This window comes from Channa argus, chromosome 9, assembly GCF_033026475.1.
Source record: "Channa argus isolate prfri chromosome 9, Channa argus male v1.0, whole genome shotgun sequence".
NCBI classification, from domain to species: Eukaryota; Metazoa; Chordata; class Actinopteri; order Anabantiformes; family Channidae; genus Channa; species Channa argus.
Window position 1 is genome coordinate 22,197,216 of NC_090205.1, and position 25,009 is coordinate 22,222,224.

Consider the following 25,009-nt stretch of genomic DNA (forward strand, 5'->3'; position numbering starts at 1 on the left):
TTACATAGCTTTGGTTTAAAAAGGAGGAAGAGCTAGAAGAGACAGAGAAAGTCAGGGTGCTATTTGGAGAAAGTAAAATAATTAGGCTAAAAAAAATAGAAAAATAATTCCACCTTTTTTTTAAAAATCATGTTTCATGACAAAATAGTCATATATCAAAAACTACAGTATGTAAAAATATTTTCTTATGCTGTTAAAGGGGAGTTTGTAGTAACATCTGTAGAATAAACTTTTAAGCCTATTTCACGTGAACTCTAGAGAATGTCTGGAGGATCAGGTTCGGACATTGTTAGGTGTTTCGCTTTCAGACATATAGCAACATCTGATGAAAGCATGTGTGAGATTTGTTCTCACTTGTAAAGAAATACTCCGTGTAATTAGGCATGGGGTGGTGTTTGGGCCCTTCGAGCAGGGGGCGGAAGTAATTGTTTTGCTTTGTAATCTGGTCGGATATCACAGAATCTCGTGGTGTTCCTTGTACTTGTTTCCAGGTCTGCCCTCACTGACAGAAGTTCACGAATTTCCTTTTTCTTCCAGTTCCACACTGTGTTCGTATAAATGAATGAGTTCTTCACCTTCCGTTGTTTGTATTTGCCCGGAGTATTACTTCCTCCATTTACAAATGAGCTTGGGTAAAGATAATGCGGCCTTTGCATTAGTGAGCCGGCTGGAAAAGTTTCAGGTAAAGTCTTTATTCACACACATACACCCACCCCGTAGAAAGTCTGGAAAATGTCTGAATTCCAGTGCATGTCTGAAAGGGGCTTTAGTTAGTTTTGATCAGCCAAGCACCATTTTAAACTATTTGGGTCTAAGCCATCATTTATTTTCATTCAAAGCTGTTTTGATTAAACGCTGTTTAGTAAAATTTAAGTTTGTTAAAAACCACTACTAAATATAAAAAAAATATTATATTCACTATAGAACATAAATTACAAATCAGATGTCAAAACTGAGACATTGCTGGAGACCAGTTGCCAGAGTTTTAAGAGAGAAATGTTGTTCCATTCTTGTCTGATCCAGGATACTAGGTTACCACTAAGTTTTGTAAGACACACAAGTGCGGGAGTTTCACAAGTTTTTAAATTTATAATTTATGTAATTTGGTATTTACTTAAACTGTTCTTTAAAGGGTGACTTACCCATTTTCAACTTGCTCTCTATTGCTTTACTACATTAATGCTTTTACATTTTGATCTGACTTTTCTTTATTAAAATATTTCTCTGCTTCTAGATGAAAAACTACTCCACATGACACAACTCTGAGGGGTTTTTCATCTTTAAGAGTTCAGACAATATCATCTGGAGGAGCTCTGGAAAAGCTGGCCTACCATGATTACAAACTCCATAGTGTGTGCAACGAGATAACATAATCTGAACTGAAGGTTCCTTGCAAGTGATGTAATTAGGAGGCATTTTTCAATGAGACGTAGAGAGATAATTTGGTTTGGGGAGTTCAAAGGAAAGTTTAATGGTGTTTTATGCACATGTAAATTTGTGTGAGCTAGTTTGCTCTCAATAAAGCAAAATGGTAGAGCTGGCTATATGGCTTAAACAAATTATCTTGGCATAAACTGAATAAATTTTATTGATTGTTTTAATAATTTTTCATTAATTATAATCTTGTCTGCATAAGTCTCACTGTCTTATAGTCTCATTCTTTTTGTTATATTACCCTTGTTTGATGTTTTTGCCAACTTCAATTTTTTTTCTTTCTGTGTGCAATATTATCAATGTTTTATTATTATGTTTTATTTTCCTTGTTTGGAATGCATTTTTATAACCTTTTCCATCATCTGTAAAGCACTATGATTTGCATTAATCTGTGCAAAAGTGCTATATATGTAAATAAAGTTTGATTGATTGAAATTCGAATTTTTGAAAGCAGGGAATAAGACAAAGTTTGTCAGATAAGTATAAAGAACAGAACAGGTAAACAAAAATAGTGGGGATGAGGATTGTGTTCTGTGAATACAATAATCAATGCAATTGATTAATAGCTTGATTTTTCAAGAATAATTTTTAGGGAAGGATATGTATACTGGCAGCACGATGGAATCCAGAGTATAAACTGACAAGTATTTTTATCAGGATAAAACAGCAAACCATTTACTAACACTGACAACACAAATATACGAGTAGGCAAAGACATGGACAGTATGTATAAGACATGAATGCACCACTCACCACCATGTTATAGGCTTCGGGGACATCAATTTCAAACTGAAACCTTCCACTTTGGTAGTAACCCTCATCTGGAGGAAAACAAGGGAGGACATATTTCAGTTTTTAATAGAGAAAATGTGTGTTTTAATTTAGAAATGTGAAATAAAGACTTTTCGAGAAATGTATTGATAGAGAAGTTTGGATTCTGACAATTTTCTAATAACATTTGAATTCACAATAATGGACTATACAGTAGTTAGAAACAAAAATCCACTACAGAAGGCGCTTATCTCAAAATGCTGTGAACAAATTTGAGGAAATGATTAATGTGCTTCACCATGTGTCAAACAACTGACTGACACAGAAATGCATATTATTCATCATTAATAAAGGAAAACGAGAACAACCCCCGGTTTCTTTTTAGCACTGTAGCCACGCTGACTAAGAGCCATAGTTCTGTTGAGCTTAATATTACCTTAACTTTTAGCAGCAATGACTTCATGACTTTCATTTCGAATAGAATTGTAGCTATCAGGGAAAGAATTCACGAGGTCTTCCCCCCAAATCCTACTTATAGAATTCCATGTACAACAGTGCTAGAATCATCAATAAGGCCCCAATCCCTCTTAGACTGCTTTTTACCCAGAGGCCTTGGTGAACTTCCAACTATAAACTCATCAATATTAACAACATGTCTGTTAGAACCAATCCCAATTGGTTCTAACCAATCTGTCTATGGAACCAGATGAAACAAATCAATTAATCAAACTCCAAACATGCCTAATAGAAATAAAAGCCTGGATGTCCTACAATTTCCTATTTCTAAATAGGGAAATAGGAAAACAAAACTGAAGTCATAATATTTGGGCCTAAAAATCTCATAAATATGTTGTCTAACCATATCATTAGTCTAGATGGCATAGCGTTGTCCTCCAGTACTACTGCAAGTAACGTCTGAGTGATTTTTTTTTGACAAGGATTTGTCCTTTACCTCATATATAAAACATATCTCTAGAACAGCCTTCTTCCACCTACAGAACATCACCAAAATTAGGAGCATCCTGTCTCAAAGTGATGCTGAAAAACTAGTCCATGCATTTGTTACTTCTAGGTTGGTCTACTGTAATTTCCTACTGTTGGGATGCCCCAGTAACTCCCTAAAGAGTCTGCAAATACTCCAAGAAGCTGCAGCAAGAGTGCTGGCTTAGCAAGAATTAGGAAAAGAGCTCATATTTCTCTTTCGTTAGCTCCTCTCCATTTGCTTCCCATAAAATCTAGAATAGAATTTAAAACCCTGCTTCTTACATATAAAGCTCTATCATATATAAAAGACCTCATACTACTATATCATCCCAGTCTGATCTTTGAATGCAGGATTTCCAAAGGTAGAATGGGAGGCAGAGCTATAGCTATCAAGCTTCTCTATTGTGGAACCAGCTCCCAGTTCAGATTCGGGAGACACCCTCTCTATTTTTAAGACTAGGCTTAAAACCTCTCTTTGATAAAGCGTATAGTTATTTATAGTCATGCTGTTATATCACCCCAACCAGTCAAGACAGATGGCCGCCCACCCTGAGGCTGGTTTTGCTAGAGGTTCCTTCAGTTAGAGGGAGTCTTTCCTCTGCACTTTTGCCTATAGGCTTGCTCTAGGAGGATTTGTTGGGTTTCCTTTACATATCTGTATAGTCTTGACTTTTTAGGGTAAAGTGCCTGGAGATTACTTGTTGTTAATTGGAGCTATATAAATAAAGTTGAATTGAATTGAAGTGAACTGATTTCATTCTTCCCCAGGTCAATAAATACATATTTAATACCAAAAAACAAAATCACTGCATTGTACAGTACACAAGTTCGAAAAAATAAGAAAGCTCAGAAAAGAAGTTTTTTTAAATATATAAAATAAATATTATATAAATAAAAACACAGTCTGTGGTTTATGACTTAAAAAAAGACATAAAGACACCTTCACACCAAAACTAGGAATTTATATTAAGGAGACACACCTGAACTATTACAATGGTCTCACTGAAATGAAGGAAGAACACAATTACTGTAGAGCTAAATATTAATGTTATTTTATCGAGTTATTTGATCGAGACTAATGCACCACCATACCATCGACTCCGATGGTATGGTGGTGCGGCTTCACAGGAGAAGAGTCCAGCTGCTGAACTGTCCTGCCTGCAGTCCAACACCTCAAAGGGCTTGACAATAAGTATTTAGACAACTGTCTTTGCCTTGTACTCAAACCTACATGTCCAAAGTAGAAAATGTGGACAAATAAAAAGTGAAATCAAGAAAGTGGCTTTTGACAATGATAATATTTTATTGATATATAAAACATATTATATTACATATTATTACACATAAGAGATTTAACATAATATATAACCTTAACTTTTCAAAATAATTATTTTCCACTATCGAGGTAAAAAAATTATAAAGTGTGATTCCTGTAACCAGATTTTTAGTTTTGTTTTTTACAAAAGTTACAAATAAACAATTATATAAGCCCAGTATATTACAAGGGGAGTGTATATAGTGCAATCTATAGAAAGTAACCTGTCCTTAAATACTAACAAGACTAAAGAATTGCTTATCAAATTTCAGGATGAATAAAACAATTATTGCCCATCCAGCTAGTCACCTTTTAGAACTGTTGCTTTTGGCAAGTGCCACAGAATATTTAACGCTCAAAGAAATACAAAAGTGACAGCTGCTTAAAGTGCCAACCACTACTAATCGAATACAATTTCATTGTATATGGTATGCAGTGACAATACAGGCATATCTATCTATCTATCAAAAATGTTAATTTAGGATGCAGTTCATATTAAGTTAGGTTAAATAAATCACGATCTTATAGGTATGGATGTTTCTAAAGTTTCTAAACATTCAGGACTTCAAGCCAAACACTCAACAAAAAGCACCAGGCATGTAGGGACTGAGAGTTCCACTGTTGTATGGACAGTCCCTAAGGGACAACAATTCTTGAGGCAAAATTGTGCTCGTGGGATGTATAATAAAACTTAATTTGAATCAAAATAGCTTAGGCTGTAGGTTAACATAAAACCGATTAAGAATCATTTTAGTTCTTAGGTCACATATAAATACGTAAAAGGATTGATGATTTACCATCTAACTAATACATAACTTTGATAAAATGCTCATGTAACAAAGGTCAACTTTTAGCATAAGGATAAGAAAAGCCTGTTGTTTGTGACCTAGGATCATGACTTAATAATATTAAGATGTGTGTAATTTGAAGATTTGTGTTCTGTGTCTTTAATGGTAAATGTTCTATATTTTTTTATTTTATAATTAAATAAACGTGTGTAGAAAATGTTTAATGTTAATGTGCCTAAGGGAAAGGTTATGCAGGAGTTTCTCAGTTGCACAAAAGCTTAATAGCTCAATATAATGCATGTATTTTGTTCTGACCAACAGCTGTCAATCAAACTCTTAAATTATGGCATTGCCTGTAGGATGAATAATGATCATCAACAGTGGGACTGCCTACCATTCCCATGAGAAACTCTAAATAATGACAAAAACGGAAGATCGCCCAAGAGAAAAGGAAAGGACTTATGTAAGCACTTACATAAAATAAGTCAAGATGAATTAGGCTGGTTCGTGTATTAGAGATACTGGGCAACCATCCTGAGGCCAGATCCCTTTACATTTCTCATTTTACTGCCTGGTCACAACTACCTTCCCTGCAGCACAAATTAAATCTTCTGTGTGGATAGTATCTACCTAATATATTCCAAATGTTAAAGGAAATTTGACAGCACAGTGTGAGGACAACCGAAAGACTAGATAACTACTAATTAGACTCTTCCATTTCACATGGAGACATAATTTGACGTGGTACCTTACCTTTTCTTGTTTTCACTAATGTTTTTTTTTCAACAAAGATTTCAAGAAACATAGTTATTAGATTCATTTTTACCAGCTCAGTGAGAAAGGAGATATAGGTCCATAGAAGAGGAACCCTAAATCAAATATGTTCATAGAATGTCCTGTTGTATGCATGCATTAGAGGGTAATAAACCTATTTTTTAATGACAGGATTTATGGTCACATGCTTATATGTTTAAACATTAGTATTTTCTGGCACTAAATTTTCATAATGTACTGTATTAGGTCTGACTAAAGTAGGGTGGCCAGTCAGACACTATGGAAACTGATAGAAAGACCACTTGCCCTACTTTAAATGGAGGGGACAGTGAGTGAGCAGGCAAGAAGAGAACAAACACGGGACTGGAAAATAAACGGCAAAAGAGAAAAGATCATGTAAAAGCTAGTGAAAGCGGGGGTGGAGTGGGTGCTTTAGGACAGACAAAGGTTTTGAATAATTGAAGAAGTCTTTCTCTGAGAAGTCAATCTCCTCTTAAAGAACATGACACCAATCCTATTCTCTAATTGCTGATCTTTGTTTTTCTCTTGGATTTTGCTTGCAAAGGCCTTTTGTGAAAACTGTACGCTGGTGTTTCAGTACAGTTTTGTATGGCAGGGAGAAGGATTAATCATCGGCACATACATACACTGACTAACACATGCTGTACTCACACACAAGACAGAGAACTTAAATTAATTACTTCCTAATTTTAGAGATACCAGAATATCTTAGTTCTTTTGACTTCTTTGTAACAAATTTAACTGACACAGATACAGCTCTCTAGAGCAAAGGTAAATTTAATTAAGTCCAGTTTAATATTCCATTAAAGCTTCAACAAAATATACTTGTTATATACTTGAGGATTTCTAAGTAATTTGATAATTTTCTGCAATTTGCAATTGCTGCTACAGTGCATTTCATTGTTTTTTTTTCCTACTTTGTAGTTTAACACTGAAGATATTAAAACTGAAATAGTGAAATTGGGTAGTAAATTAAACCAAGCAAAATATCACTCATTGTACATTTTTCAGAGAAACGATTGTTTGGCTCGTACACTACTGCCAATATTTCTGACAGCTTTATAAAGTGGTCACCAAAAATGTTTTTCAGTTAATAATCATGCTATGTTAAAAGTTAGGCTGTGAAATTTCTAGCCTTCTTAACATGTTAAAGACATGCAGTTGTGTCTTGCACAGACATAAACAAATTGAAGTCAAGACAACCCACTTTAAGAAATCAAGCAAAACCCTTTATTATTCAACAGCAATAACTATATACAGACGTTCATAGTTTGATTGCTTCCAAAGAACAAAGACAAAATCTCCGCTAAGCTTGATTGAGATATTTCAGTAATGCATTGAATTTAAAGTAGTCTCTCTCAATCAACTGTTCAAGTCTCTCAAGTCCTGTTCACTGGAGTCCTTTGGGTGAAGTTCAATGGTTACTGATTGCTCAGATGTGGTTTGACATGCACATGGGGGGGCTAATATTTTGGACCACCTCAATTTTCACTCTAAATGTGAAAAATAGGGGCCTTACCTTACGAATAATGAGAATGTTTTATAGTTTCTTGGGGACTAAATGGGGTTGATCTCACAGATTTAAGGATTCAAAGTCTCATACGTTTTTAGTGCGGTACCCTACTGGTGGAGTCGTGATAGAATTGCGGTGTGTGTTTTAACCCTAGTTGTGCTGATTTTTATACCCCTCCTAAATGTCTTATTTTTTCCCTTGGATTAAATCTGCCATGCTGATCAGTTGTTGTTTCTCAAACTTGCAAGTATATAACCGGCTTGCCAACAGCGCAAATCCATTTAAAATTTGGTCAAGAAGCAGATTTACCAAGTTTCTGAGGCAATAAGAATCGTGTATAACTGCCATAAACTTAAAGTAGTCACCTCCCTCCTCTATCTCGCATGTGTTTGTTTACAGCATCTCCTGTTCACAGTTAAAACTGCAAGGCTGAAAGGCTAAGGAGACAATTAGCCTGTACTCTGACAATAGCGTACATTGCTTCCCTTTGGCTCTGTTTTGTTTGATGAGTCAAAGACTAGTATAACTATTGTTTTTCAAGAAAACAAATCGTTAGCTGATTCGATTTTAAGTCATATTACATGTTATTAGCTTATATTACATTTACATTATGGAGCAAACAGTAAAGAAAAAAAAGGTTTTAGATAAGACGGAGAGAGAACAGGGCAACCCTTATGGCATGGGAACAAGAAGCAGATGACCAAAGTGCAATGAACTGATCACTTATATTTTACAATTTTACCCTTATAACAATATTCCCATAATTATGGGGAGTTTAGTAGCTGAGGCTAAACCAGTAAACAAGGAGGTAAATGTAGTAATCCATAAGTTATGAAGATCAGACTGTGTGTGTGGGGGGGGGGTTGCACGTGAATGTTTGAAAGTGAGTTCGAGTGAATGCGAAAGAAAGAAAGTCAGAGAGCAGGAAGTAAGAGGTAAGAGAGCCTCCAGAGACTTTGGTAATTCCACACCAGTGTGTTTAGTTTGTACAATATTCGACAGGTTGTCCACTTAGCTTGGAACACTGCTGAGCAAGCAAATTGGACTTGGGGGAATGATGACAGTACAGCAGTAATGTGGAAATACAGAAAAGGCCAGAGTGCCATTTAAAGGCAGTACTTGATAGGACACACACAGAAAGAGATTTCCAACACTGCTTGCACCAACTACCTCACACAGAGCAGAACCTTCTCAACTACAACCTCATAACCCTAAGCTCCGTATTCATGTAATTATATCACAAATAACATTATTTATTTTCAGATTTGACTTTTTTTCCATTTTGATGAATAGATAAATGATATTCAATAAACTGAAAGATAACTTTACTGACTTAACACACACTGTGGCCTGGTGGTTCAATGGAGTTCATCAGGCAGAGATACACGAGTCTACCAGTTAAAATCCCAGCTCATGCATCAGGTGTGTCCTTGAGTGAGACATTTAGCATTAGGTCCCCAGGCACGATGGGTGGCTGCCCACTGTTCCCCCCAGGGGGATGTGTTAAGTGTACAGCACAAATATATTTGTAACGTGTCTGTGTACTCAATGAAGACTAATAACGCTTCTAACTGTAACTATTTGTCCTACAATGACTGTTGTCCTTAAAAAAAATTGCTTTTATTATTTTTTTTGTGGGGGGACCTTGGTACGTTTCTCTTTGACTCTGTTGTTTTTGTGTCCAGATTGAGGTAAAATATGCAGAGGTTGGCACTACAAAGTTAGGCATCTCTGAGTTCGCCTTAAAGCCTCTAGAAGAATGTGCATGTAAAAGCGTGACTTAAACATTACATACGCTAACTCAAGTCTAATAACTTTCAGAGCCACACGTACAATAGGAGTCACTTAAACGTTGACCAGTGTTTCCCCTAGAAAACTCTTAAGGCACAGTGGCAAGAGGATGATATAAGTTTTGAGTGTTTATTTCTCACGCAACACAAGACTTTAAGTAAAATCTATTATAAAACAATTGAAAAAGTTTACAGAAATATAAATAAATGCAAATATAAAACACCTGTTGTTCAGGCATGGAGGCAATCCCATTAGCATTGTAGCCTTATATGCCTGGATTTTTATAAGGGAAAGACTGAATGACTGTAAATGGTAGTAAACAATGTGGATCTGTGCTAAAAATGCTCTTTTCCCAGCTCCCAAATATACTGAGTGCCTTTATGTGAGCCAGGACCTCAGACATTCTTTGATTTGCTTCCTAGAATGAGGGAGCACAGATAAGCCAGTATTTCAGGGGAGGGAGGATCTTTCCGACACAGTAGTGTTAGGGCTGCTCCCATACATCATGTGAAAATGTGAGGAGCGAGAGGCTATGTGACAGAATATCAAACTGATATATCTGGCCCAAAAAGGCAAAGTACAGAAACTTCCTGTGTTCTAGATAGATTCAAATCTATGGAGGTAAACCACTCTCCTGGATTGATCACTTGAAGTACATCAACTGGACATAGCATCTGAAATGGAAGGAATTTTAAATAAACATTCAGAGGCTTCAGGTTAAGTACAAGCCTAAACTTGAGGGTAGAAGTGGCCAGTGGGGGGAACTGCAATCTGTAACACAGGGATATTGTCTGCTGGCCCCCAAATTAAGATGGGCCATGGGGTTTGTTTGAGGGCTTGTGGGTAAGCTAACGGTGACCCTACCCCTGTTGCAGCAGATAGAACAACAGGTGCTCCCTTCTGGGCTGCGGCCAACTGCCTGTTAATGCCTATCTGTGTTGCCAGGGATGTGGCAAAGGGGCGACCTGATGTGAGTGTGTTCCAAAGCCTTAGGCCCAAATAATGGTCAGGCACAACTGGAAGCTTCCTTAGGGCCTGCCAACAATTATCCAACATAGGTGTCTTAACCAGTCACGCCAACATTGAGTCATAACTAGGGTAGACATCAGGCGACCAAGTTCTTTGGTCATCGATCCAATGGAGGGCCATGTCATTTACTACCCCTAGGGAAACCCCTACTGTCATACGTAATAGGCAGGGTCCCTTCCCAAGCTCTGTGCTCGCAAATCTCCTAAAGGAGCTTTCTGCTCCCTCCTTCATCTCCATGTTAATTGGCTCTGCTTGAGGGCTGGAAACCTCCAGAGACAGGTCTGGTTTGGGGCTAAACATGCCATCCCATTCCTGAAACATGGAATTTGAGGCCAGTGTAAACAGGGCATCATCACCATCTTTGCCAAGTCCCAGGCATTTGCCTGAGGCTTGGGAGGGGGAAGAGAAGCCTGCACTAGTGCCTTGAGCTCAAACAAATAAATAAATAAAACTAACAAAGACAGAAAGGTACAAAAAGCTGTCAACAACACTCTTAGAGGGCAGTGAACCGCAGTCTGACACTTACGTCAAAGGCAGGTTGACAAAACACCAAGACACAGAATATACTTAACTCTCTCTGGAGGTACAGCCAAAGTACATAACTGAAACTCTGATCTATACAGAGTGACCGGCAATGAATGCCAGGTCAACAGTGAAAAGATCAAAGAGGCCGAAGGTAGGATATCATATGCTAGTTATAGCAGAGACATGCATGTAGCCTATACATGACACATGTGACTTTGTTGATTTGGATCTTAACCACATTATTTAATGCCAGTAGCAGTCAAAAAGGAATGAAAGAGAACAATATTTGCATTTACATCCAGTCTTTCTCAGTGAGTAGAGAAATGGCTGCTAGGTTATAAAATATTCAACAAATAAAATGTTTTATGTAGATAAACAATACGACACTGTTCATTACTGTTCACACTGTTCATTACATAAAGTCATTTTAAATTTCTTAATGCATGACTGGAGGAGAATAGATAAAACTGAATAAAAGACAAAAAAGGATTTCCTTCTCATTCTCTTACCAGGTGACACTGCCAACTGAAAATGATGCAACTTGTCCTCATCGGGGAAGCTGGCTTTGCATGTACCTGAAAGAGAACAAATGGTGGTGAGATGGAAGACAAACGCAGCCATCAATTTAGACAACAACATTATTAGAACCACAAGTCACAGTCAGAAAAAGCTGTATGAAGACCTACTATTACTTTTAGTATTACTAAAAGTCAACATTTTATAATTTTTATATCCCTTCTGTCACAGTATATTTATTTGAACATATCTGGACCAATGAGAGTCCCTGTGGCACCACATTCCCCCCTGGTGTTCATGGACATTCACTGCAGTAGGGCTTATGTGTACATTTTAAATATGTTCCCTGCAAAAGGTGCAACAAAGCACCTAAAGAACTGAGTCTAAACTTATAAGGGAAAATAGCAATAGATTAGTACAATAATTGGCTATAAAAAAAAAAGAGCATTCTTTTAGAGGTAAAGATTTGGCAGTAAACAAACGAAAAAATTATTTGATTTTAAAATTAAACCAACGGTTTTCATCAGTTCCCAAACACAGAGCTGTAAAATAACAGGTTATGCATCAAAGTTGTAAACATGACCATGTCCCAACTTTTTTAAATTTTGATTTTAAATGGTTTGCAAATCATTGCATTCTTTTTTATTTATAATTTATACAGAATCCTACCTTTTCTGGTCTGCTTTCTAACTTTCTTTCCAGCACTGTGTGCTACATACACTATTTAGTTTTCTAGCTTTCATGTTCCTTAGCTGTAAAGGCAAATTCACCAAACTGCAAACAAAAACATGTATGCTGCTTTCAGCCAAAGTAACCATACGGTCCACTCATACATAACAATAACCCAACAACTGCCTAATGAAGGTTTACAGTAATTTAAACTCTAAAACAGTTTTTTTTTTAATATTTGTATTTAAAAATACCCCTCAAACCAGATGGAGAACAAGCATGAAAACCATGAAGTCCCACAACACATTTTTAAGACAGTTGCTCATTTCAGTTCAGTGTGACCACATTTATGCGAATAAGCGGGGTGATATGGCTAAAAATAAATATTTAAAGAATATCCTACATTCTAATCCATTAGAAATGAATAATTCAATAATTAATACAAACTAGTATTGTTAATAATTAGGTGTATGCACGATTAAAGTTATTTTATTACCAAACATTATTAAAGTAAACTATTTAGGGGTGGGTGGCAGTGGCTCAGTTGGTAAAGTGACCGCCCACTGACCATAGGGTCGGAGGTTCGTGCCCCGTTGTTCCAGACCACATGCTGAAGTGTCCCTGGGCAAGACCCTGAACCCCCAACCGTCCATCCCCAGCACTGGGGAGGGTTGCGTCAGGAAGGGCACCCAGCCTAAAAAAACCTGTGCCAAATCAACATGCGGACTAATGAGCCGCTGTGACAACCCCTGAACGGACAAAAAAAAAATAAAAAATAAAAAATTAAACTAAACTATTTAATCAACAAAAAAAAAAACATTTCAAGAATTTGACACGTTTAACACATTTCCAGTGAAAAAATTATGTGACTAATTAGCTTTTTGGCACTGTAATACCATTTCAACTATTGTTACAATACAAATAAACCCATTGAGGAAATTCAAGAGGAAGACATTATAAATTATTATGGTATAACAAGTCACTGAGTCAGCTTTTACACCACTGTTTTTCCTACAATAATATAGGGATGGCAGGCTGTTATCCAAACCAGACCCCCGTCACGCCTGCATGACAGGAATTTAAAAAACTAAAAGATCCAATATACACTCATTTAGAAACAAATCATTTGCTTTTGGACAAATATAGCCCGTGTTGTATCAGACTACCCCATGGTAGCCCAAGTTCCCATTTGTTGACCTCCAAAAGTTAATACAAAGTTAGAATGGAAATTCATAATATAAATCAGCAATATAAATCTATCCCTACATCTTCTAAATTACTAAACAAAAGACAAATATTTAATTTCAGTGAGAGCATGTAGGAGACTAATAATAAATAGGTCTTGTGGGAGAATTATCTTACAATAAGATCTTACAATGGCTAGTGAATTTATTTCAGTGTAGCAATGTTTCATGCACACTGTGTTAATGATGAGAAAAAATTTGTTTGTTTCAAATTGCTGAGAAGTTCAAATTGCAATTTGCCCCAACATGAGTTATTTTTATTTTATTTAATATATTTCATTATATGGATTTTTATCATTTTATAATTTATATTATTCATTTATTTATTTCTTCTCAGATATTTGTTTTATTTGACATTTACATAGAAATAGAAACCAATATTCTCATGTTGTACACCTTACGCTGTAATGACTAGAACAGATGCACAGCTAAATTAATGCTAATGCAGGCATGGGGAAAAATGGAAATGCAATAAATGCTTACACATTGAATTAACAATAAATGGATTAATTACTTACTAGGTAGATTGGCTTCAAGTTCTGCAACTTCTGTTGAGAGAAAATGAGTACAGTGATTTCGACAGGAGCAGAGACAATGGAAAAGATACAGAGGCACGGATTCAGACAATCTTTTACTTTCTAAATGAGGCATTATTATGGTGCTGTGCTCAGAAAGTAGCTCTAGATAAAGACATCATCATGTCAAACATGCAAGGTTAATAACAATACTAAGAAGTGGTAAATGTTGAAGGACTTATTGCCTCTGGGCAAAGTTTCAAGGTTTTCTGTTTTGCTCATCACTAAAACATTTCATTTCAGATACTGTATGTGTTACTGAAACATTTTTTTTTTAAATCAACAGCTAAAAATTCACTTATGACAAAAGTATTTAGGATCCTTTGCTGTGGCCATCCAAACTGTGTGCATGCGCACCCAGTTTGCTTCAACTGTCATTGAAATGTGTCTCAGTACTGCTTTTTTTTTTTGACTAAGTACAAGTACAAACATTTGAGTACGTGCTGATATAAGTACTAAACTGTTTTGCTTTTAGTACGAGTTGTTGTATAATAAAATACTCATCAATATTGCACAGATAAGCTAGTGAGAGTCACTGACAGACGCTGCTGGTCCAAATAGTAGTGGGGACACACCTGAAGACCTTCAAAGTATGGACAGTTTACTCTTAAAAACTGTTTCAACTAACATTCACAGATTTCTAGTGTCTAACACTATGGAAGGAGCACATACCTAAAGACTGGGCGTGCTAGGGTACATAGATCAAGCAATTCTTGAAATATGGCAGCAACCAGGGTTTTACAAATAGAAAAAAGAAAAGAAAAATGATGAACAAAGCACTGAGATTCTGGATGGAGAGGTGCAACAACGCAGACCACGTCAATATGGAAATATGCATGTAAAATAACTATGAAACAAAACCAGCTTTAGGTAAGTGGCAGATCTTAAACAGATTTGGGATTTTAACAGTTCGGCCCGCCAGAACTTGGATTCAGCTTTGCTTTTCTACTCGTCAAGTATGTTAAAGCAGCAGTAAATGACATTTTTCAAATTTTTACCTCCACCTATTGGGGAGGTTACCGTAGTAATGGGTGTGGTATCAGAGAAATTTTGAAGTACAAGTACCATATCTAAAGCCCTGAGTGTAATAAGAAGCACTATCAATAATTGTGAAATGGAAGAAGTTGGGAACCTCCAAGACTCAACTCTAGAGTTGGACATCTAGCCAAACTGAATAACATAGCAAGAAGTGTTCTATTCAGGGAGGGTAATACATCCACACTTGCCAGAAACTGGATGAAGAGCTTTTCAGCTTCCCTAATGTTCTAATCTAAATATTGAAATCTGAATTTGACAAAGCGTAAATGAGCAACCACAGATTTTTCACACAGACTTCAAATGCAAACATCTGCTCTCCTTCACCTGTGCTGGAAGTGAGTGAGAATGGATAAAGAATGTTTAACAGCAGGGCTGCTAACCGTAATAAAAATGACCTCAGCAGAAGCAAACCTTGATGCTGAAGAGCAAGACACCACACTTATGTCAAAAGCAAACAGTAAAGTCACATTAGCTGCTTGGATATTTTTAGGTTTTAAACGAGAGCATGTGCAGCAGAAGGTGTTGTTCGGAATTGACCGTGCAAATATTTAAAATCTGACATTAAAAAAAAAAAAAGTCCAAGGGGCTGTGTGCAGCAATAATGAATGAAAAAGCATCTTCTAGTGTAACCTTCAAATGTTCCTTGGCTCAAACAAGCTATGTATCAGCTGATAGTCATCTGTGGCCGAAGTTTATGAAACCTTTGGATCAAAACACATAATTTATTGAAGTTCATTGCCAAAAGGTAAGAGTCTTAGAAAAGATTCTGGGTGACTAAAGTACATGGACCCTGAACCTCCAGGGGCATGCTCCCCCATTAGAAAATTCCGTACATTGTATGGGGGGGGAGTGGGGAGTAGAGAGAGACAGAGAGCGCTAAAAATGGAGAGATTTGTGGGAAAAAAAATATAAAAGAAGACTTAAGAACAGAATGGCTGAATTAATACGTTTGTCTAGGTAATGTTTTCAACCGTGTCTCTATGTTTGACCATGTGCTTATATATTTATATTTATAGTTTGTTGGCATTAAATAATACAGAAGAGTTACTACTACTTTAGTTAATACAAAAAAATAATAGATCAAAAACTGCAATTACGTCATAGAATTACATTTTCCTATATCATTCAGCCCTAGTAACTTACTGTCTTTCTGCTTTGTTCAGTGTAGCTATAAAATTATCATTGCCCACATGGATTTAATGTAGTGGATCGATCAGAAATCAGTTGTATGGATGTATGAGCTGGTTTAACACTTGTGATCTCTTCCTCCGCCCAAACAAATACAAAAGAGGGCTAAGGGGAAAGCTACAACATGGCAAACTAGGTTATTAATAAAAAAGCATTGTCTGAAGATTAAAAGAGTGTTGGTCCCCCTAGAGACACTTTGTTGTTGCTCTTATGTGTCGTGCTAAGAATTTTCCACTGTCCTTCATACAAATGTATGAGAGATGTGCAGAGTGTAATAATTAGGTGCTCTGGGGATACTCGTTGAAGTTGTTTCACGTATTCCCCTTCTACATGGAGGTCAGAGCGCAGGGTCAGCTACTTGACAGCTCCCTCTATGTTAGTGGGGAGTTTTCCTAATGAGACGAACAACTGGCCTTTACTTGACAAGTACTCTTCTCTGTCACCTACATGTTGTCCATTTTGGAGATTCTACCAAAAGACCAAAAGTAGTTCCAGTAGCTCTCCTTTGTGTACCAAGGTCCAAACAACTGGACAATTGGACAATCTGTCCTTTCTGAAGGCTTTCTGCTACTACACTGAATTAGCATATAAGGGATGCAAAGTCAACCTAAAATAACTAACATAACATAAGATATACTATACAAATATTGACTTTGAAAAAAAATTTAAAATAAGGAGACACAAGCTTGTGCACCCAACTTTATAAACAATACAATGCTGCAGCCTTGTCCCGCAAACACTCACATAAAACAATAAACTAAATTTCACAGATGTGTGGAAACCTAGATGTACAGACGAACACAATGATGGGCACAGTGTAAACTCAAAATGACAAATGTGAAAAGAATGACAAGAAATGAGAATGATGAGGACAAATCTGAAATGTAAAGGAGGAGAGTGGAGGCAGGTGTCTAGAAGCTGCATCTCACCATAGCAACAGCAACATAGAGATACAAAACAAATGCATAAACATCAGTGGGGGAAGAGAAGCAGAAACAATTCATACAGAATAGATAAATATCACTGAAAGTTACTCTGTGCCAGTGTTAAAAATTAAGCTAGATTTAAAGAGCAACATAACCAGGAAACAACAATTTTGGCCTACACAATCAGTAATCAAGTATTTACTGTTGCTGCGTACTTCCTGCTAAGCAGAAGTCGTCTACAATACATTGATGCGTCTTATTTATTGCTTTAAACTCCAAACAAAGGAATAGATTAAGAAACTGCAAAGTTATAAGAACTTTAACACAACACATAACAGTGAAAATCTGCCTGAATGAACCTGTATTTGCATAAATATGTGCATCATTCTGCAGGAGTAGATAATACAATGACAAAATTACTGCTCGACACATTTAAAGTAGTTACCTGGTTGACATCATTGTATGTAATCAGACTACTAAATCTTACATTATATATGTGTGTGTGCGTGTGTGACACACACACACAATCATGGCAAAAGATATCGGCACCCATGCAATTCTGTCAGAAAATGTTACCCTTCTCTCAGAAAATTGTTCCAATTGTAAATGTTTTGGTGTATGTGCTTATTGTTTTTGTTTGCAGTGGAACAACACAAAAAAACAGAGACAAAATTATTGGCACCCTTAACTTTATATTTGGTAGCACCCCCTTTGGAAAAAATAACTGAAATCAATCGCCTCCTGGAACCATGAATGAGTTTCTTCCACCTCTCTACTGGAATATTTTGGACCACTCTTCTTTTGCAAACTGCTCCAGATCATTCAGATTTGAAGGAAGCCTTCTCTCAACTGCTGTTTTGAGATCTCTCCTCAGGTGTTCTATGGGATTCAGATCTGGACTCATTGCTGGCCATTTCAGAACTCTCCAGCGCTTTGTTTGTAACCATTCCTGAGTGCTTTCTGAAGTGTGTTTCGGGTCATTCTCCTGCTGGAAGACCCATGACCTCTGGTAGAGACGCAGCTTTCTGACCCTGGCCAGTATGTTGTGCCCCATCCCCTAAATTCTTTGGTAATCATCAGATTTCCTGATACTGCTCACACAGTCAAAGCATCCTGTGCCAGAGCAGCAAAGAAACCTCAAAACATCTTTGAACCCCCACCACGTTTGACTGTAGGGACTGTGATCTTTTCTTTGAAGGCCTCATTTCTTTTTCTGTAAACCGTGTCGTGATCTCCTTTACACAAATACTCTACTTTTGTCTCATCTGTCCACAGTACGTTCTCCCAGAAGAACTGTGGTTTTGTCACTTAAGTTTCTGATAAACTTTTTTATCCCTTTGTGTCAGCAGTGGTGTCGTCCTGGGTGTCGTCCTGGGTGTCCTAACATAGTGTCCCCTTTCATTCAGATGGTGACAGATAGTGCGAGCTGACACTGTTGTACCCTGTGTCTGCAGATCAGCTTGAATTTGTTTGGAAGTTAATCGGGGGTCTTTAGCCACCATTGAAATAATCCTTCGTTGTAATGTTTCATTAATTTTGCTCTTCCGTCCATGTCCAGGGAGGTTAGCTACAGTCCCATGGGCTGTAAACCTCTCGATGATATTACGCACAGTGGAAACAGGAACATCAAGATCTCTGGAGATGGACTAGTAGCCTTGAGATTGTGCATATTTTTCCACAATTTCTTCTCTCAAATCCACAGATACCTGTTTACACTTCTTTCTTTTCTCCATGCTCAGTGTAACACACAACACAAAGGTTGAGTCATTTTAACTGGTTGCATGTGTGATTACTATATTGGCCACACTTGTTTCTTGCCACAGGTGTGTCTATATACAAATTACAGGAGCATCACATGCTTGAAAAGCAAATTATTTCTTACAATTTTGACAAGGTGCCAATAATTTTGTTCAGTCTATTTTTGAGTTTTGTGTGAATTTTTATCAAGTTTGACTTTCTTCTCAGTTTTTGTGTTGTTCCAGTGCAAACAAAAACAATAAGCACATACACCAAAACATTTGCAATTGGAACAATTTTCTGAGAGAAGGGTTGCATTTTCTGACAGAATTGCACAGGTGCCGATATTTTTGGCCATATATGTATATACGTATGAACATTGGGTGCTCAGAGTCCTGTGCATGAGGAGTGAACTGACTCACGGCTTATGTGTGCAGCACAAACACAAACATTGTTTCCTACAGCATATTTTTGTTCCATGTTGTGCCTCCTATAGACTCTAGACAAGCACCACCCTTCACTAAAATCAAGCTTTTTCCATGAGGTTTGGAAAATCTCCCGTTGTGCGTTATGTGTGTTAAACGACAATTCAAGGCAATGTCTGGACCTTATTCTCCAGACATTGTCTGGAGTTCATACGTCAAAAGAGCATTAAATATTTTTTAGTCTGTACATTCTACATGCTGAACTCATATCAGAAGTACATTTGGATTAAGTTGTTTTGATGCTTGAGTAGAGAACTACAAATCATAGAATTATTAGTAATAAGTGTAGACTCATGATACCCTATTTTATTTTCACAATAATAGCAAATTGACTTTTTTACAAAAGGGTGCAGGCCTACTCGTGAACTCAGCCTTTGCTCAAATAGCCCCAGTTTGTTGTGCTTTTGTGTTTTAAAAAAAGTCTCATGCTCAGTGGAGAAATGGACAAATTGGGAGAGGACACATGTACCTTTGGTAAGAAGGCGGTCCCTGATGGAGACTCTGTGGGTGGAGTCGGACGCTCCAGAGGCACGACCCGTCTTTCCTCCATCATCCCTCCTTAGCTTACCGGCCAAAGTAAGCATGGCTACACTGCTCTGATCTGCTTCAGTCTGCCTCACACTGCACTGCTGCTCAAATGCCTGACAATGCCACAGAACATAAAGAGGATTTCAGTCAATTTCAACTTCATGCAGAATAGAGTACATGTAAGGCACATAAAATGAGGGATATGTTTTCTTTATTTTTATAATTCATTAGTGCATCTTCACAAATATTTAGTAGTTACCAAGTAATAATTACCAAAAATGTAAATTATAAAACCTGTTAGAGAGGAAGTTTCTGAGGTAAATTATATCTAAGACCAAAGCTTGGTTCTGCTTAGATCTTTTTAAATCAATCGAGTATAATTACATCAAGTATCTCAAAAAATGATTATTTATCCTACACATAATCAGGGTCTGTACAGTACACGTCTCACTCCAAAGAGGTAAGAAAGGGTTGTGATTCTGTTGAGTGTTAAAAAGGTGAGAGAAAAATTATGGGGTTCAAGTCTTTGCCTTTCTACACCTCCAATGTCAGTAAACTGTCTACTATAATACTCCTTAATTACAGTGGACTAATAACAAGCTTGACATTGATTAGAGGAGCCAACTGCAATTGGACTTCCTACTGTTGAAAGAGTTGTGGGGCTGCGAGTTGTGTAACAGTGTTAAGTCTTACTGTATACTCTGATTAGATGAGATTATACAGTAAACTGAGGTAATTAATAACACTGTGCCCTGGAACTCATCTTTACACAAAAGCCTTTTGTCTGCAGCAGGAAAAAACAATATCCAGTAAAAGACAAAAGAGCAGAATTACCATCTGCTATCAACATCCAGGAACAACTCAAGCTTACATTAAGAGAAATGAAGTTATTCCAGGGAATTATACATTACAATTATACATTAATGGTTCAGGTTCTACAAAGAGGAAATGACAAGCCACTCGATTACATATTTACCTGTGCAGAATGCTAACTTAAGAGCAAGTGCTCTGCCTCTGCCAGATAGCGCAAAGAATTTGGCTTTAATAAGACTATTCTGAACTACATTGAGTTTTTTAAAAAAGCCATCTTACCTCTGATACATGAATTTTGTTATGGGAAAAGTGAATGTGGCAGACAAAAAAAAGCTTGCAAAGAAGAAAAATCTGTGCATTGCTACACACATCAACACACTCACTGCAACAGCAAAGTAGTAGGAAGACAAAGCAGTATTTCAACTTCATACTTCTGCCAACTTTTCTATTAATGGTGGTGCACCTGGAAGCCATTATCTATGGCATGACACTGTAAAATTCAGAGATGGAAACCATCTTCTCTTTGTAAACACATATTCTTGTTACTGTTACTGCTATGCACTAGCAAAGTGCCTGACAGAACATGTGCCTCTGTTGTAATTTGCTGCATTTTTGTTTGCTTGCTTTGAGTTGTTGCTTGTACAAATGTATTGTTGTTTATCTAATTTGAATATATAAAAACAGAGGTTGCCTTATAACCCTCTCAAGGTTAGTTTTGGATTTGTGATACTGGGCTACATAGTAAATTAAATTTAATGCATTTATAAAATTAGACAATACCAAGCAGATAATCACCACTAGAAATGTAAAGAAAAGAAAATGTATCAATAATGTATACAGCGTCTGTAAAAGGTTTTTCTTAATCTGCATTTATCTCTCTACATGTGTTCTTATAAAACACCATTAGGCAAAGCCACAGCAAGTGAAGTGTTTTTGCTTGCCCCCTGTTTTGTTGAGGATACTTTGGGAGATAACTTTTGTTTTTTAAAAGAATAGAATTCAAAGTGTTTTACACACATTCTATAACACAGTACCTCTACCACAGATCAAGTTAGGAGCAATGCCTTTTATTAAAAAAACACACACAAACAAAATACAATAGCTAAACAATAAGCAACTACTATGGCAACTCAGTAAATGTTATTGTAAAAAATGAATATATATACACACACACACACACACACACACACACACACACACACACACACACACACACACATCACTTGGAGCAGTTTACGTTAATGCATGAGTACTGGTAAAGCCTAACATCCACCTATAAACAGAGTTCGAAACACAAATTTAGAGTCTGTCTCTGTCTGACAGACAGACTGTCTCTGTCTCCACTTGTAGGTGGATCACAGAATTCCTGATTGACAGGAAGCAATTAATTAAGCTAGGCCAACATGTTTCCAACCCTCTTAGTCGGCACTAGCTCCCTACAAGGGTTCCCCATTCGGTTCACACGTACACCAACAGCTGCATCTCAATCCACCGGTCTGTGGCTTCCCAGTGAACACTGTGGAGTCCTCCTGCTTTCTGGGCACCACAATCACCCAGGACCTTCAATGGGAGCACAACATCAACTGCCTAACAAAGAAGGAGTAGCAAATGAGGTAATTCCTAAGAGAGCTGAGTAACCAACCTGCCAAAGTCAGTAATGGTGCACTTCTATGCTGCCATTACTGGATCCGCACAGACCTGTGCCATCATCGTTTGGTTTATTGCCTCCACTTCCAAGGATAAGAGCAATGTACAGCATCATTCAGTCAGCTGAGAAGGTGAGTGGCTGCAATCACCAATCACTCCATGAACTGGAGCCCCCTATAAGCTCTCTAAGCAAGTAGTTCACTGGCATCTCTTCACACCTAGTGTGCAGCCTAGGTTCATTTAGGGAGCAGCAGTAGCTGAGGGTTTAGCTATCAGGTATCACTCGGCCCTGAAAATGTGTGCCACCGAGTCTGACTCCATGCCCCAATGTCTCAGCTGTCAGTCATGCCTGGCATTGCTCACTGACCACCTGGATGATCATCAAATAGCTGCAGGGGTATAGACAGGGCCATGCATCATAGTCAGACAATAGAAGTGGCGGAGAAAACACATAGGCCTACATATAGGGTGACACACAGGTTTATGCTAAGAACTTTATGAAAGATTCGTTTTTTTCCTCACCTGTGGAGTATGTCCTTCATGCACTCATAATGTTAGCTTAAATCTTTTCACAGTATTTTAGGCATATTACCAAGCTTACTATAATAATAATAGGACAAGAATTAAGTTCAACTGGTCAGCCAAAATGGTGACTGTTACTCACGGTTTACAATAGCCAAATGAGTCAAACTAACTTAGTATGATACTGAAAGCACAGACGAGTGCGTAGCCAACAAGTTATGACGCCTCGTAGCACTGACAGGGGGTGAAACGAGTTTAGGATGAACGTTAACACCAAAGTAAACACATTTAAGAGTTAATTAAGCATGACAACAGCAGCGTGATCGTTAGGTCGTTAACTTGGCGTAATAACAAACCGCCTACACTGCTTATTACAGCTAGCTAGACACAAGGTCCAGGCTTAAAACCATTCTCAGCTGACGGTTAACATTACTTCTCACGCGTGTGGGTGCATGAATGAAAAGAGTCACTATGTTTAAGAGGTAGAATGCAAGTTGTTAAAAGGTCCATGCTAGCCAGTACTCGTTTGTATTATCTAGACGTTTTTTTTTTGTTTTTTTGTTTTTTTTACCTGCTGTCTCAGAGCTAGCGCTTCGTGCTACACCATAATCAGCTGCCCTCCTCAATTCAAGGTGCTGTCAACAACTCCAGACGAAAATTGTAGCACGCAAGCCCGACTGGAAATGCCTTCAAAAACGGGGGTTTTAGAGGCCTGAAGTGGATTAAAACTGCTTGGAGAATCAGCTGTCAGAACTTCGCTCCGCTGTCATGGGCAACGGAAGTGCAGAAAATGCCGTTCGTTATTGTCGTCCGTGTAGACACGGAAGCGGGTAAACAGTTCCGCAGAGCAGTAGACAAGTTGTGGACGGTTCTGGTATGCTCGAGTTATTAGCATACACTGATATCAGTATTTATTGTAGTTATTCCCAACTGTTAAAAAGTTTAAATTATCCCAGGGAAACCTCACTGAAAATTTTTAACATTGCACAAGACAGAAAAAAAATTCTTATGCCAGCATATTTGTTAGTTACAGACTAGGATTATACCATTATGTGTTAGAAGGAAGAGGGAAAGAGATGTTGTAAATAAATATTTATTTGATTTGTTTGCGGTTCAGTTGTTCATTTAAAGGGTTGATTAACATGTTACAGAAAAGTAACTGTTTTTAAAAATAAAAACACAAACAAAATAAGGTATAGAGGAAAGCTTACTCATGTCCGGTGGTCCAAATATTATCCCTTGCAGAGATCGGTGTATGACGCGCTGGAAATTTTTTGAGTTCCATGTTCATCTTAAGCAGATAAAGTAATTCCACAGAAAACGTTTCTCAAAATAATTTCACAGAATGTGGTAAAAAACTGTGTACCTTTATAGCTACACACTCCACTTTCCACAGCAACCACAGAGAAAACAAACCAGATCGAACGCAGAGAAAAGCCCCATTGGCTCATTGGAAGCCATTTTGGAGCCCTAAGAGACTACTCTTTTAAGGGAACCAAATCTTTGAAAAGGCCAGAACTCCCATCACTAGCGAACCTGCATCCAAATGAATTGAAGAAAATGAAATATGAGTGCATTTGTCCCTGAGCAAGACCCTGAGCTCCAGCTCCCAGGGTGCCCCCCATGGCTGCCCTCTGCTCCCCCCCCAGGGTGATGGGTTAAATGCAGAGAAATTTATGTGCAATATGCATATGTGCTCAATGAGAATAAAGATTAACTCTTCTACAACAATTAAAGGAGGGATAAACCTTTCCACCACAATCACACATATGACTTGAAAAAATATATAATCTGCAAAATGGAAAACTGTGGTTCACTGTTTGACAGAACAGTTCATTCGTTTCTTGGAAGCAACCCAATTCTCCCTAAAGTATCTGCACAAAACTGTGATTCAATCAGCCAGCCAGACCTGAGGCAAGGGGGGGGGGGGGTTGTCACTGTAAACAAGAACATATTGTTGACTGACCTGTCTGGTTCAAGCAAGGTTTTTTAAAAGAACCGTCTATTAATCTTGGAGCAGATGATTCTGTTGTATTTCATCTACATCTGTTTAGACAGCTGTTGGCCATCAGGCTCAGCAATGCTCATGCGGCAAAAGATTTTGCCCCTGTGACATTGTTGTGTTCACTTGCTTCTCATCACACAGTGTGTTTCACACACAACTTTTGTTATTCAG

The 25,009-nt window shown here is 37.5% G+C and overlaps 1 protein-coding gene across 6 annotated transcripts in view; it reads right to left on the bottom strand.

Moving 5' to 3' along the window:
• ube2f (ubiquitin-conjugating enzyme E2F (putative)) overlaps positions 1-24,379 on the bottom strand; it is a 47,320-nt gene extending 22,941 nt beyond the window's left edge. The window contains exons 1-6 of one of the 6 annotated variants that reach the window (XM_067516073.1): positions 23,405-23,645; positions 22,307-22,700; positions 19,793-19,964; positions 13,893-13,922; positions 11,455-11,520; positions 2,188-2,255 (exon numbers count right to left, since the gene is read on the bottom strand). In XM_067516073.1, coding sequence (XP_067372174.1) covers positions 2,188-2,255; positions 11,455-11,520; positions 13,893-13,922; positions 19,793-19,907 — 279 coding nt within the window. In that variant the 5' untranslated portion in view covers positions 19,908-19,964; positions 22,307-22,700; positions 23,405-23,645. Of the gene's footprint in view, positions 1-2,187; positions 2,256-11,454; positions 11,521-13,892; positions 13,923-19,792; positions 19,965-22,306; positions 22,701-23,404; positions 23,646-24,044 lie in introns of those variants that run through there. The other 5 variants (XM_067516075.1, XM_067516077.1, XM_067516074.1 and 2 more) reach the window with 5 other exon arrangements.
• Positions 24,380-25,009: the final 630 nt, after the last annotated feature.